This window comes from Buteo buteo, chromosome 7 (assembly GCF_964188355.1).
Source record: "Buteo buteo chromosome 7, bButBut1.hap1.1, whole genome shotgun sequence".
Taxonomy (NCBI): Eukaryota; Metazoa; Chordata; class Aves; order Accipitriformes; family Accipitridae; genus Buteo; species Buteo buteo.
In genome coordinates, this window is record NC_134177.1 from 44,236,699 (window position 1) to 44,252,291 (window position 15,593).

The 15,593-nt window shown below is 34.0% G+C and overlaps 1 protein-coding gene across 3 annotated transcripts in view; it reads left to right on the forward strand.

Moving 5' to 3' along the window:
* The window catches only part of BRIP1 (BRCA1 interacting DNA helicase 1), a 105,002-nt gene that overhangs the window by 58,017 nt on the left and 31,392 nt on the right, over nt 1-15,593 (forward strand). The window contains exons 20-26 of one of the 3 annotated variants that reach the window (XM_075032946.1): nt 1,526-1,608; nt 3,311-3,637; nt 4,388-5,227; nt 7,720-7,793; nt 8,530-8,608; nt 10,778-10,999; nt 13,016-13,173. In XM_075032946.1, the coding sequence (XP_074889047.1) occupies nt 1,526-1,608; nt 3,311-3,637; nt 4,388-5,227; nt 7,720-7,793; nt 8,530-8,608; nt 10,778-10,999; nt 13,016-13,173 (1,783 nt within the window). Of the gene's footprint in view, nt 1-1,525; nt 1,609-3,310; nt 3,638-4,387; nt 5,228-7,719; nt 7,999-8,529; nt 8,609-10,777; nt 11,000-13,015; nt 13,174-15,593 lie in introns of those variants that run through there. The other 2 variants (XM_075032945.1, XM_075032944.1) reach the window with 2 other exon arrangements.

A 15,593-nucleotide genomic window follows, 5' to 3' on the forward strand; every position in this document is an offset into this window, starting at 1 on the left:
AAAATAGTCTACATTAGTAAAATCTCATTGTAAATTCTTGTTACAGGTCTGATTTCTTAGATTACTCTTTGGAGAGTAAAAGCATTAGTTAAAATTTGTTTAGAAAATTCTAAGTTGTGGAATGCCACTAGTAAGAAATTAATTTGAAATTTTGTCACTGTGAAATAAGTTTTAACTTAAGTTTAGTTTTAGTGAAAATTGCGTATTGTATAGTTTATCATTTGAATTGAATTATGGTAGTCTAAACTTAAATGGAGAAAATATAAATTGTGTATAATGCCATCAGTCTAAGCTAAGCTCTTACTAAACTGGGATCTGGGGAATGATGACAGCGTATGATGACTATTTTTATAAAACCATAACAGTCTACTAAGTTGATACTAAGTTATATAGTAGATAGGCAGGCTTCTTATTGCAAAGATGCCTGCAGGGACAGAAGTGAGCAGAAGCATGATAGTCTTCAATCTGGCACTTTTCTCTTAATTTAATGCTCTTGCATTATATGAAGTAACACAAGTTCATGAAATGAAATAGCAGCCTTTGGGAATATAACAGATGGTGTGTATGGCCAGGTGACAATCATGCTATGAATTCCTTGCACTGCTACTTTTTCTAAAAGTGTGGGATATATCTCCAGTGGGCATAATTCATTTAAACTGTGAGTTGAAAGAACTTTTATTAAAGCAATGAAAAAATGAGAGGTTGGAAGAAATCTATTTCTTAAAGATGTTTTGGTAGCTTTTCTTATCGTGGAGAAACTTCAAATATAAATAAATAATATTTCTTTGGAAAGCCAGCCTTCTCACTCCCATTTTAAGCCCTGAGTCTGATACACTTGTGGTTTTATGTACATTTTGTAAACATCATCTTCAAAAATTGTCCTCTTCTTATACAATGGGGATAATAACCCTAAACTATTTCATTTGTGTTATCACTGTTCTTTAATAATTTTTTTCTGGCAGGCAGTATAGAAATCCAAATAATGTTAGAAATAATATCAACACATGTAAAGTGACTATTGGATTATTTCTGTAGGCCTCTAACAACTGAATTACGAACTCAATGGTATGGCTTACGGCTTTGATCTGTAGCATTATTCATTTCATTAAAGAGAGTTAGGAATAATGTAGTTTAGAAACAAAAAAGTGCATAGTTATTTAAAAAACTGCTTGCACTTGCATCAGTCTATTTTCTTTTCTTCTACACTTTTACATGTTCTCCTCTCAGTATTTACACTACTCAGTTAAGAGTGGAAAGCAAATGACATGTAGTTTGATTAGCTGCTGAATATTTGTGTAGGATTTTTTAATTTACCTGTTTTCATATAGTAAATTCAAGAACTGAAGAGAAATTAAGCTTCCATGACATCCATAAAAATTGTTGGTGCAAGACAGTACGAAAGCACTTCCTGTATATTTTTGCATATTCTAGCTGACTCACTGCAATCCCTGTTGTCAGATCCCCATGGTTTTTTACTATATGGACTCTAATTACATATACGCTCTTTTTTGTTGCTCACTTATAGGTGTATAAGACATAGGAATGATTGGGGTGCTCTTATTTTAGTTGATGACCGCTTCCGGAATAACCCTAATAAGTACATAACTGGTAAGTTGTAAAAATCTTTCTGGGAAAGTTCCTATTATTAACAAATAGTGAAAAATCAAGATTACAGAAGTATGGTTATACAAATACAGGTAAGTAGGAAAAGTCATAATGAAATATATCCATTGAACTCAAATTGTGCAGCTGAAACTGAAAAGTCTAAAACTGTAGCCTGGTGTATTGCTAGTTCATTAAATACACTGAAACATGTTGATACCAATGCTCAGTGTATTCAATTTCTTTCCGCTTTTGGATATACAGGTAATGATATAGAAATTTCAGTGTGCAGAATTTGAGAATTCCTTCTTAAAATGGGACCTACAAAAACTTAAGGACTCTCAATCTTTGCATATTAAGTATATACAATGTATGTATATACATATGTGTGCATGTGTATATATGTGTATATATATGTATATATTAAAAAATAGTTACTAGATTTTTATTTGGACTTTGGATAAGTCTCTAGTGGATGTATACTTTCTGCCTATAGGGAGCTTTAATGATTAGGGTTGGCAGTCTGAATTTAACATTCTGGCTTTTTAGGTAAGAACCAGGTAAAAGTTGTGCCATTTGGGACCACCAAATGCTCAATATGCAAAAAGTTATTTTCTGTTTGCATTTTTATACTGGCTAGAAATAAATGCGGATAAAATGAAACATATTATGCACATAACCTTAATAAATAAATAAAAAATAAAATAAAATAAAATTGCTTAGGAATGCATTATGTATATTTGTTCCTGCCCTGGTTAGAAGACATGGGCAAAAAGATGATGTAAACAGATAATGTTGCAGTCTAGTCAGCAGGTGGAGCTCAGCTGCTGTAGTACGAGTCAAACTGCTTTTCTGACATGTCTGTACTAAAAATACATTTAAATTGTCTAAGGAAACAGAAGTAATTCATATAGTAATACAAATAATCTATATGTTCAAGACTTGATAAGATTAGTACTTCTAAAAAGTAAAACTTAACAGAAGAATCAAGTTCTCTGGGATTTTGTTTGTTGTTATTAAAAGAATATTTAAATGGGTTTAAAAACAGTTTTTAAAATCAAGAAAGTTAGTTTTTACTTCACTGTTGTGTGTTCCAACATAATCTAAACAGCTGTTATGGTCAAGATGTCTAGTATTTGAGAATTTTTAAAATGATTGCTGTATAAGAGCATATTGTATTATATTTTAGCTATCGGGAATTTATGATTCCTTCTGAATATCTGAGTTACTCTTACTTAATCTGAAATAAAGTTGTAAAAACTTCATTATATTCTAATTTTTGTCAGAGCTTGTCAGTATGATAATAAATAGCTGTACTCTCTGTAAGTTACTTTTTAATAATTCATGACAACAAGCAAAATGAACACCCAGGCATAAAAGAAGTATAATGATGTTTTTGCAAAGCAGAAGTTTGCACTTAAAAAAAGTATTAGTAAAAAAGGTAAAGGTCTTTTTATTAAAAGGAATTATGTTGTTAGTATTACTCATCAGAATACTACCATTGATTAAATCAAGTTCCCAGCCCTGGAAAGCAAGACATGCATTATCTTACTTTCACGAGCAACTTCTTGAAATCTTTATGAATCTGTTTATACGTATGTAGAAGTATTTGCAATATTAAGGTACTATGTACTAATATGAAATACCTGGTATAGATGATGTAGTTTTGTAGTAACACTTTATTTAGTTATTTATTTATTTTTCTTAGGATTATCTAAATGGATTCGGCAACAAATCCAGCACCATGAAAATTTTGGTAGTGCACTTGAATCCTTGCATGCATTTGCTATAAGAAACCAGAAGAGCATTGATTGTTCATCAGAGTGCAGCAGTGAACTTATCCATGTACCTTCAAACCCAAAAGACCTGTCACAAGCCTCTCAACAGGAGGCAACTATTCATCTGTCACCAGATGTTCCTGCTAAAAGTGAGGAGAAAAGTTTGGTTCCAGAAGTTAATTTTACTACAACCATCAGCTCAGTTAATCCTACAGCATCAAATCAGCCAAGTAACATCATGACAACAATGAAACAAAGTATGTTCATTTCCTGTGGAAAAACTTCATTAACGTTTTAAAATGTGAAGTTGCATCTTTTTTTGAAGAAACAAATGGTTTTTATCTTTACAGAAGTGCTATGGTGCAAAATGATAGTTATTCATAAATGTGTATGAGCTGTGCTCAACAGACTGAAATTAATTGTCATTCCATCTGGTTGTCTTAAAAAAATTGATAATGTTTGATAAGTTTATAGTACAATCAAAAATGTTTTCACTTAAATTTCTTCTTCCATTGAAAACTATGAAGTTAATTTAAAATATATTTGAAACACATAAAGATTAGTATTATTGCAAGATGAGTGCCTTGGTTCAAGCTACATCTGTTGTTTAGACATTGTTGTGAGACACCTTTCATATAATCTCTTCTGGTACCAGCTCTACAAGTAAATTTCTATCCATTCCTTAATTTTAGGAAAGCTTATGACTATTTCAGGCAAGAAAGATGTAAGTAACATAAGAGCACAATAATAAAAAGTTACAAATTTAAAACCCAGTCATGTTTTACTCAAAACTTTACATATGCCAGTTAATCTATTGCTTTAATTGAGACTATTCATGTCCAAAGATAGTTGTAACATCTGGGCTTTTGTTTGTATTGGATCTTAATGAGTATTATAAAATAACTGTAAACCTAATAAAACAGTGGTAAATTTGATGTGCTAAACATGCTGTAAATCAGTGGGGGCAAGGCATATACAATTAATTATTGTTTTGTGATTTTTCACAGGTGGCCAGAAAGTTGATGTCGAGACTCATTCTCACCATGTAACACAAAGAAGAAAACATATGGACTCCCCACCCAAAATGCCAGCAACTAAAATAGAGAGAGAAAAAAAGAATGGTTGGACTAATGCTGATATTATGAAAGAACATTGCTGCCTTAAAACACCGACTTCAACACCTTTGCCTGTGGCCAAGAACTGCATGTCCACAGCTAGTAGCAAACAAAAGAATGTGAATAGGGCTAGTGAACTTATTGATAGTGTAAATCAATGCCAGTCATTATTAATTTCAGAACATAAGCCAAGTGTACCAGAATCATGTTTGGAAACAACTAATTTTTCAGTTAAAAATACTGAGGCTGCAGTTGCTGAAGAGCATCCTGATAAGCTACAGCTTAAAGTTGAGCCCTGCAGTGAGTTTCCTTCATCAGGAGGGAAATCTGAACTTTCAATGTTAAACGTATCTGCAGAAGCTGAAGATGAGGATGAGAGTATCTACTTCACACCAGAACTCTATGATGATGTAGAATCAGAGGAACAGAAAATCAGACCACTGGTTCCAACCTGTAATACAAATGAAAATGGGATTGAATGTGGAAACTCCATAGTCGCTGATGATCTTTTTGCAATCAACACCACAGAAACACCAAGTGTGACTAAAAAAAAGATTGATGATGATGATGACAGAAGCACAAGTTTACATGGAATAATGCAAAACAAGGGGAGTAAGAATAGTGCAGTTAATAATGCAGAGATGACTAGTGAAATAAAAGCAGAGCAGATAGCATCTCAAGAGATGGACACCAAAAAACGGAAGATCAATCTTTCCAGATCACAAAATAAAGGTGTGTCATCTTTTCTATTTAACAATACTAGCACATAGTGACAGCTTCTATAGGAAACATAGTGAGCAGCCTTTACAATATAGCCTCACTATAGAGCAGGGATGGCTTTCTAGTTCTCATTTAATATATACTACTATCAGACTTGATTTTTCATTATACTTTTTTGTTTTTCACTGTGAAAGTTATGCAACATGCAGTTTTCTATAGATATAATTAAGATTCTTCATCCTAATTGTGTAGCAAAAGGGCATTGTGTAGAAATCCTAAATAGAAGCCTAAGTAGCATTTGACTTGTAATTATAGGTTGAGGAGGTTTGTCTATTACAGATTTAATTAATCTGCCATTAAATACAATCAAACACTTGGGTTTTTCTCAGAAAGCAAAACACTCATATAATCAAATTATGGTTTTCTGCATTTCTTAGGGCTTTTTTTTTTTTTTTTAAATCAAATATGTAGAACAGCATCTTTGCAGATCAAGTAATATGATAGATTGAGCCTAGATACTGAAATAGCTGTATTCTTCAGTACTTTGCTTCCCTCAAATTTCTTTTGTCAAAATGTCTCTCAGAAGCTGTATAGTAGTAATATAGTAGTATTTGAATATTTTGATATTTGATGATGATGAGAGGCTCCTTCAGAGGTCTTTATTTGTTTTATATTAAAGTTGAGTTTTCTTTAAAATTTTCTTTTGTGACAGGATCTCATTTCTTCTGGTCGGATTCTGTATGTATTCATATAAAAATGTGTACTTATTTGTATGCCCCACAAACACGTTTTCTATGCAATGTATAACAATGTAAATATGTACTTAAAGGTCTATAAATCTTCCTCAGTCTACTTTTTTGAAGTATTTCAAACATTTCGTTCATTTATTGCAATCAAAACAGCCAGGATTTTGCTGTAATAAAACATATTATGCCTGATTTTTCAAGAAAAGGTTGTTCATTTACATCATATATTCATACGAAGACACAGAATTTTTACAATCTTAAGATTGGTTCATAGGTATTTATGTATTTTGACTGAGAGCAGAGATGAAATCGTTAACTGGTCATTTTCCATAGAAGTTCATCTGAATAACATTCTGATGTCCACCTCTACAGAGCTGTGAATGTGTTCGTATCAATAGGGTTTAAATTGTATCCTCTCTTTACACAATAAATGCATCTTTATAAAATTAGATACTCTGTTTGCAAAAATGGCAAGAATGCTGTTGAATTTCTTTAATAAGCATTATCTTGCAGTACTTGGTATAAGGCATTTGGTTAAACTTCTAGTTATATTGATGCCACGTAAGGATCATGTTTTCTTGGTTTAGGTTTCCTGGTATTTGCTTAATCATTGGATGCTGATGGTTTTGAACTAGTTGATAGGGCAGAAGCAAGCTGTAATATTGATAGCAGTTTAAATATATGACACGTCTAAAGACAAAAATACTTAATTTAGATTTAAGTAATTGATTGAATATCAGGATTTAGTAGGGTAGGCATGGTTCTGTTTGTAACTGGCTTCTGGACTAGAACTGTCCCACATCCCACAGCAAATGCTGAGGCAGCCTGTGGCAGGCGGCTTTGCAGCTACACTCCCAAGAGTTGATCAGCTTGATCTTCCTGAGTCTCTAATAGCTCAGTTTTCTTAAAACAAGTGTTCTGTACCAAACCATTTTTTATGTATATCTAAATAGATGATAGCAATCACTTAAGCTTTGTGGCTTGTCTGCTCATCTCATAGACCACTATCCCTTATTTGTCTTTGTCTGTCTTTAAATCTGTAACATTAAAAAAAAGAAAATCCATCTTCCTTTCCTTATCTGGAGGAGATTGTTCCTTTCCTGGTCTTGTGTTGCATCTTACTTTAATTAGAAATCCTTTAAGACATGGCCTTCTTCATGTCAAATATTTTGCATTAACTTACAAAATCTACATTTTATATAAAATTGCTCCTTAAGTATTATTTTTTAAAATATGTATTGAAATATCAGCATTTGGCCTACTAGATATTAGATTATTCTTGAAAAGTCTCTATCAACCCATTCACTAAACTCAAATCCTGACCATAGCTGTGTTGCTTGGGACAACTGATGGATAATAATCCTTTGTATTACTGCTGGGTTTTGGCAGGGTACAAGGTTTCTTTTGGTGTAAAAACTGTGTAAATTCAATTTTAATTTGTCTTTATATCTAACTAACTGTGATATTTAATATGTTAGTGGTAAGGATATTCTTTATTTCTATTGTTAATATATTTATGGTGGTTCCCAGTATTAAATACCCTGCTGCCCAGTCTGCAAATAGCAGGAAGTGAAGTCTATGTACCAACTTTCCTAGAATTAATTGTTTGGACTTCCCAAATCTGTAAAAGCTAAATTATTGAAAATTCCTCTCATACTTTGTCTGTGGAGCTGAAATACTGCTAAGTATGATCTCTTCTTAATAATCATAAATATCTTGAATAATCTTGATAATCATAAAATCTTGAATTTATTAAAGGATTGAAAGATCAGAGACAATGCAGACGAAGAAAAGCTACAGTTAGGCAAAGTGCCGACACCTGTGAAAGAAAGGTACCATGTAGATAGAATAAAGTACCTATTTTAAGTGGCTACTGTTAAGTGTTAAGGTGCAAGGGAAATAAGAACAATGTATTATATAATCTTTTCAGTGAAATAATACAGATGAAATAGTTTATTCATGGTCTGTATGGTTTGCTCTAGATCTTTACGATTTACACACTCAATAGATACCTATGTTTCTCATGGGAAACAAAAAGGCTGAGTGTTTTCAAGCCCTATTGACACAGGGAGAAGCTGCAGATATGGACTGCTTACAGAGTCCAGCTCATAACTCATTACAGATGTGATTCCTGTTCAATATAAGCAGTGCTTCCGATTTCTGGTTAGTACGTAATTTTTAGGGCAGGATTTGCAAAGTGTAAGAACATAATCACACTGAAACCCAACGAGAGTTGGGCACCCATCTTCCTCGGCTCCTTTGCAAAATTCCAAACTAAGTCTTTGATAGCTTGGAGCATTATAGACTATAAACATACCTCATATTTATATGAAAGTGTTTCTATTTCAGTTCGGTTAGGCATTTTTAGCATGATGTATATTTTCATTATTGGCTAGTGTAAATGATAAACATTGATTCATATAGATTTCTTAGAGTATTTCAAGTAGTATATTTCTCCGAAGCAGTTTTGATATATTTCTGTTTATATTTAAACGCTTCAATCTGCATAGTTGCATAGTGACTATATGCAAACTAGTATTTACATTAATTTGTGTATTGTCTTGTTAGAAGGAAACACACCACCAGCTTTGCAAGAAAGGACTTTATTGTATTGTCTGTGGAGCTGAAATACTGCCTAAAGCAAAGGGTAACATCTATGTAACTGATCATTTGTTTCAGGTTGGGAATGATGAGTTTTTTAATCCATATTTTTCTTTTTACAGTTTTGGATACTGGAGCGGTATTTTAGAATAACTGGTTAATTTCTCCACTGGATATGGTAACCAGATAAATGAATTGTTAGCAATGCACTGAGACCTGCAGAAAATCTTTTTGGGGGGAGAAAGAGGGAGTTGTCACAAACACACAACTATTTTTACTTGGCATTTCAGTGAAAATAAGTTACTGTTAATGTAATCTCTTTCTGACATCTTTCTGTTGCTTGATTCAGTGGTCCTGAGACACTGACCTATCTTGAAGTACAATGGGAGTCTGGTATTTAAGAGTTAACTGAAAGCAACTGGTCCTGACATTATGGGAGGCTGAAAGAAATTATTTGTCACATAGTGGCCCATTCACTGGGGTATGTTCCTTCTAAGGATTAGGTGTTAATTTGCTACCAGTTGCTGTGAGGAGTTTGGTAATATCTTGGCATAGTAACTCTGTGAATCTAATACATGTTTTAATGAAACTGTCAAAAGTTTTACCGAAAACCTGTATGATCACACTGTTATTCTTCAATATGTAACCTACCTTGTATTAATTTAGTTTGCGTTTTAGTCCTCAGTTGACCCGTTGTATGAAGTGTTGATTAGATGTTCTTGGAAATTCTCTACGTTTTTGTGAGGCACTTTAATTTGTGAAAGTCTAAAAGCTGATATCAGTAATAACAACTCTGCTACTTTTAAAAAATGCACTGCATCTTCAGGCTACTGGGCCGTGTGTGGTAATGACCTAATTACAAAATGTTCTCATCAGTTTCATGAAGAAACAATTAGATATAGATGCTTAATACGCTTAATATATAAAACATTGTCCTCCAGGAGAATTTAATGAGGATTTAACTGGTCCCAGGTTTTACAGGTCTGAAGGTAAGAAGACATTTGCTTTTGTGTGCCTTGTAAGTATGTCTCAGGACCTTGAAAGCAAGCCAGAAAACTACATTTTTAGGAGGTGTTAGAAATGATACAGAGGTTGAGATGAAGAGGGGTGCACATTAGACACAGAGCTGAGACCTGTTTCTTGTGCAGTCTTCTTTACAGTAGTCCCTATGCTATGAGACCCTTAAACATCCCCTCCCCTTCTCTAAGGTCCCTTCCGCTGCCCCAAAAGCTCATGAAGTGATGAAGCAAGCAAAGAAGTGACACTAGCAAAAAAACCCCAACCCTTTCAAAGTCATCCTTTTCAGCCATAGAAGTGAGGGAAGCCAGGCTTTAGTAGGCAGGAACTGCGTGCGCTTGGCTCACGACTCCATTGTGTGATGTAGCTGAACTGGTCATCAGGTCATGAAGCTAGACCAGACGTTATCTGGATCAAATGAAACTGAAATCAAGAAAGGACAAGTCTCCTCTTTTGCAAACCAAACCTGAGCCTGAGGGAGAGTGGGAGAAATCCCTGTTGCTTCTGGACCTATTAAAGTCATGTGCCAGCTAGCAAAGTCCACGTTGCCGTACGAGTAAAGAAAGGGAGGCCCAGGTGATGGAGGCCACTTGTTGCCTCTCTGTTTTCCCAGAGCAACCATAATGTATCTCCTTTAAGACCTGTGTAATCTCATCAGTAGACTTTCATTCATGTCCTTAATATTAATTTATCAGCATCGTCGTATCTTTGCAATTTGGTATAGAATCTGTGAAATGGAATCACTATGTATTAAATGGAAGCATTGTGAATCACTGAGGTACTTTAATGCCTACAGTTACCAAGGTGTCCGTTGTCAGCGAGAAGTTTTATGCTGTTTAAACTGAATCTCGGATGTCAGTTGATTGATGAAAGTTAAAAAATCTGCCACAGTTTGAAGAAAATGAAAAATAAATGACTTTATTCAAAGTGGATTCAAACTCACTGGTCAATTTGGGAGTAATAACAAGGGGAAAATTATCTGTTGAAAAGTAAATTTTGGACACGTTAAAAAATTTAAATAAGGCCTTCTTCCAAGGTCCATTTACATCAATAGAAGTCTTTTCACTGACTTCAGTGGGTATTGGATCAGGGCCTAAATTACCATCTTGTAAATGTGGAAAGTTTGCAGTATGTTCAAACAGTACTGTATTCAAAACCATGTATATATAAGTCTTACACCCCACTTTTTAAATTATAGGAATTTTGAGAAAAGCTTGCTACAGTAATATTGAACTGAAAATAATCTGGAAACTCTTCAGAAATACTAATATAAGAAGTAAAGAATCCATTAATAATTGTATGTGTGAACTAGATAACACTTCAGAAGATGATAATATGATGTTGATCATCTCAGATGCTGCAAGTCTCAGTCATCTTAAAGAAACTTTGAAGGTTTATCAGATGCCCATGAAAAGTGAAGGTAAATCTTACTGATTACTGATAAATACCACCTAACATTTGTCAAGTCCTTTAGATTTCAATTAAATACAACACATTGTTTTCTTTCATTTCTTGCAAAAGCTTTTGATTTTGGTAACGTGTTTTTATCTTTTGATCTATGTGTGAAATCTCCTACGGAGAGGACCAGTAGAAGTCTCTTGCCCCAATACTTCTTACTCTCCAAAACAGCACTGTGCACGTCTTGCAGATATTTTTAACGGAAGGCGTTTTTAAGCCAAGAGAAACATGTGAGCTTTCAAAAAGACTATAACCTGTCTTTCGTTAAATTGTTATATAGGCTGTTCAAAGCTATACTAAAGCTTTGTTATAATTGTTTCCTTATAAGGAAATTTCCTCCTTGTAAGGGACATTGAATACCGTGTTACAAATCATGCGTTCTACCTGTTTTCTTGTCTGTTAGCAATTGGCTGAGGGCAGTTGCTGCAAACGTTGTTTTCTTTTTTGTGTCAGTAAGGTCTTGATTTTTGCCTATTGGTCAATAATTCTGACTTCATTTTTTTGTGATCTTCATCTCTTAGCATCTTGCTTCATTACATCTTTGTTCAAGAGATATTTTGTTTAACAGTGTTTTGTTTATTGCCACAGTGTAGTGGTTGAGTCTGCATTGTTCTTTAACTTCCACACCTTTCCAGTGCTCCTACTTAACTTTCTGTAAGTTTGAAGGAAGTCTGATATCCAACAATTCTCTACTGGATATGAATGAAATGCTCTGGCTATTTGCTTTCTCCTTCAAGGGCATCTTTGCTTTTCATAGCTTGTTGAAAGGAACATTTTGCTTCTTAAAGCAAATGAAATGTTTTTCTTAAATAAAAAAATACTAAATCTTTCAATGATACTGATATTTTTGTGTCCTCTTGCCAAGGTTTGTGAATGTTTCTGAAAATCTTTCTGAAAATATTTTAAAGGTGAAACAAGTGTAAAAGCGATACTACCATGCTGAAACATGTTAGTGAGAACCGTAAACTGTGTCTTTGACCTTAGATAAATGAGGAAGATTATTTAAAGCTTATAAGGAGAAGTTTGACTATTTTACAGAGTAAGAACACTGAAGGCAGTAGAAGCTTACTGACCAAGGCACAGCATATGGCTAGAAAGCTGATAAACAGCAAAACCATGTGGGTCAATGGTTTTTTTTCAGCAGACTGGAAATACCGAAGTTGGAGAATTGGATATTGACAGTGGGACTGGGCCAAGAAAATATATTACATACACTTACTTTCTCTTAACCGGGCCATTCACAAGACTTACAGCCCTTGCCTTTGACCTTTTGGGAAGCTGCTGGCAAGATTTGTTCCTTTGAGATGCTATCTTGTTCCCTCAGCCATCAATAGCTGAAATTGAGAGAATTGGTTGACACATAAAAAGAGTGCCACACACAATTTACTGTTGACTGGAAGTAGACAAAACTCCACTGAGATCTGTTGAGCTCTGCATGTTTAATCGAACACTGAGGATGCATAACAGCTTACCCTCCACTCCCCAGTTTCTTGGGTCCTTACATACTGTTCTGATGAAAAAGAAAAGATAAGGATAATGAGAACAGAATAATTTACATTTCTTAAAACAAATTAAAATCTGTGAATTGGAGGCATATACCCTGCAGCCCCTGTGGTTAAAGTAGGTCTCCGCAGAAGCAATGTATTTGATATGAAATGATTCCAGGTGTCAGACCATGGAATGTGTAATCCTTTAGCAGCATTCAGGTGACAGAGACCAAATGTAAAGTACTTCTGTTTGTGTCTGGGCAGTTCTAGTGTTAGGATGGCACAATTAATCATATGTGATTTTTGTCACAATGGCTCTGTTTTAGAAATTACAAAGTCTGCAGAGATGAGTAAGCATTCTTTACCATGTTACTTTCTGGCAAAATAAAGAACGTTATGTTTAGAAATGTGAAGTGCAACTGGTGATCTTTTATCTGTTTTAAAATATGTCTTGATGCCTATGTAAAGCACTTTTTCTTTCTTTTTGAAAGACTTGAATGCCAGTTTATCTTTAAATGCTATTTGGAATGAGAAGGAGTATTCTCTGACAAGTTACTTACAATGCAGGAGCTGTGTCATTCAGTCGATTTCTCCGTGTCCTTTGATAGGAGCTGAGGTTATTCATTTTAATAATAAAGTACAGTCACGGGTAAGTCAAATTAGTTTATTTTGTATATTAAAATCACTGCTGAATGATTTGCTTAGTAAATGTTAAAATACCATTTCTGTAAAAGATAGAATGAAAATTTTATTTCATCTAGATTAATTGTATATGATTCATCTAATTTCTACCACAGATTTGAAATTACAGTTAAGAGCTGAGTTCAGGTCACTTGATGTATTTGTAATTGTCTATACATAGTTAGATGCAGTGTCTATAGTATTGTATCTTATGAAAAGGGATAGAAAAATAGGTGGCAGCTATCCATGTCTTTCATGAAAGGAGAAACAGAACGAAACATATTTGCACAAGTGATAAATTCAGACTTCAATTTTCAGACATGTAGTTTTATGTTATTTGTGGTACTAACAAAAATGTTAATCAGACCCTGATGGATGAACGCAGACAAGGTCTAAAGGAGTCAACAGGAATAAATTTTTTTTATAGGTGTTGTATTTCCAACAATGTTAGCAAACTAAATTCTCAACAGAATTCTTTGAAATCTAGACAGGAAAGCTCTGTGTATTTTTACTGTACTCTTAGTAATGCCTTAGTTTAAGATAAAGACAGAGGGTGAGGCTCCATCCTGAATGAGCTGTGCAGGTAACCTTAGGACACCTATGCCTTTCCTGAATTTTCCTTCTGTGGATATAAATATATACTGTGGATATAAATATAATTGAAATTAAGCAGAGATTTTTGAGACTAAAACTTTGCCAAAAACTGAATACCATCCTTATGTTTTGGCCTGTGTGCATCATTAGTACAAGGTATTTGAAATGCACTATACGACAATGTGGTAATAGAACAAAGTTTATGAAGCATTGTATGGTATGAATGTTGATATTTCAAACACTATTACTAAGATTTCTTAGTATTTTAGCATTCATTTTATATCAAAGGTAATGAAATGTTACATTGAGGGAATGTGTATTGAAAGAATGTGAAATAATGGGTTCCTCTGATGTATAATGAAATGTTTTCTTGTCTTATCTTTTTAACAGTCTTTTTCTGTACGTTTAAAATAAGGGGCTCTGTAACACTGCCAGGAAATCAGAAGCATTGTGTTCTACTTCTTTGTCGCTTCCCATGACTGGCTGTGCAAACCAAACACTGTCAGCAGTTTTATTCATACTGCTAGCTAGGTAGGCAGTTGAAGGGGGGGACTGGCTGTCTTTCATTACCAGGTGTGTCAAGTATTAATGTGTAATCAGCTGGTATTAGGTTTACAAGGGTTGTGTTTTTATTAGTGTAAAATAAACAAGTGTTATGTTCTTAGCTTACCTGTAGATTTAACTAATGTTTCTTTTAGCTAGAAAGACACCGTTAATTGTTGCAGGTTTTCTGAATAAGTCTCTTTCCTATTCTTTTCTTATGTTCTATTTCCATCCACTAGAAAGAAATCTTGGTAAACTTTTAGGCTTGGAAGAGCAACATAGGCTAAAAAAGATCACATCTGGCTTTGGAGAATCATTTGGAAAGCTAGTGGCTTTCAGTAGAGAGACATCTAATCTCTTAATGCATGTCTTTGTTTCGAAGAGAGGCTCAGGGAAAAATATATCCCATCATCTTCAATAGACCTGTGAAACAATTGTCAGAACTGGCATCTCTGCTTTGGATCTGTTGCAAACTGTATGCCGTATGACTAGATTAATATGCCAGATGACTTGAATGTGAGAGTTGTGAGGGTGAGGAACGAAGCTACTATTTTGTGTGTGTGTGTCAAAATGTTACTTATTTAGAAAGGTAGAATGGACTGGGTATGAATGATGGTAGAGGTAAATACAGCTTTAACTTTATCATCTCCTTGCTTTAAATTGAATGGCTGTTGTTTTCCTGTAATTGGGAATATATGAATGTAGCTGAAGACATGAAGAATGAGTCAAAGGAGTTTAAAGTGATGATTTATTATATGCTATCATATACCAAAGCTAATACATATGCATTGAAGTGAAGGAGCTGTGATTAAGTCAGTTTTAGCTCCCAGTTACATATTCTTGAATACAAGATCCTGCTGCTGTTGAGCAGTATATTTGTAGAGATAAAATCAACATTGTAGTTTATACTGCTGCCTACCCTGTGTTAAATCATGTACATTGTCATGAGGTATCATATGTCATCTTAAATTACTTCGTGTCATGTGCTGTCTATAAATCAAGTACAGTTGGTTCTGGAAGGCAAGGAATTGCTCATTTAATAGAAATCACATTGCTGTAGCAAAACAAGCTTAAAATAGAATCACTGGGTTTAATATGTGTAATTTACCTCTAGGTTTGGTAATCATTTAAAGAGGCAACACTGTATTTTCATGACTTAAATTTAAGGTGTGATTAACAAATTACATTTTGTAAATCTTTTTTTAACCTACTTTTTTATCAATTACACATTTATATTGAAAATCAGATTTT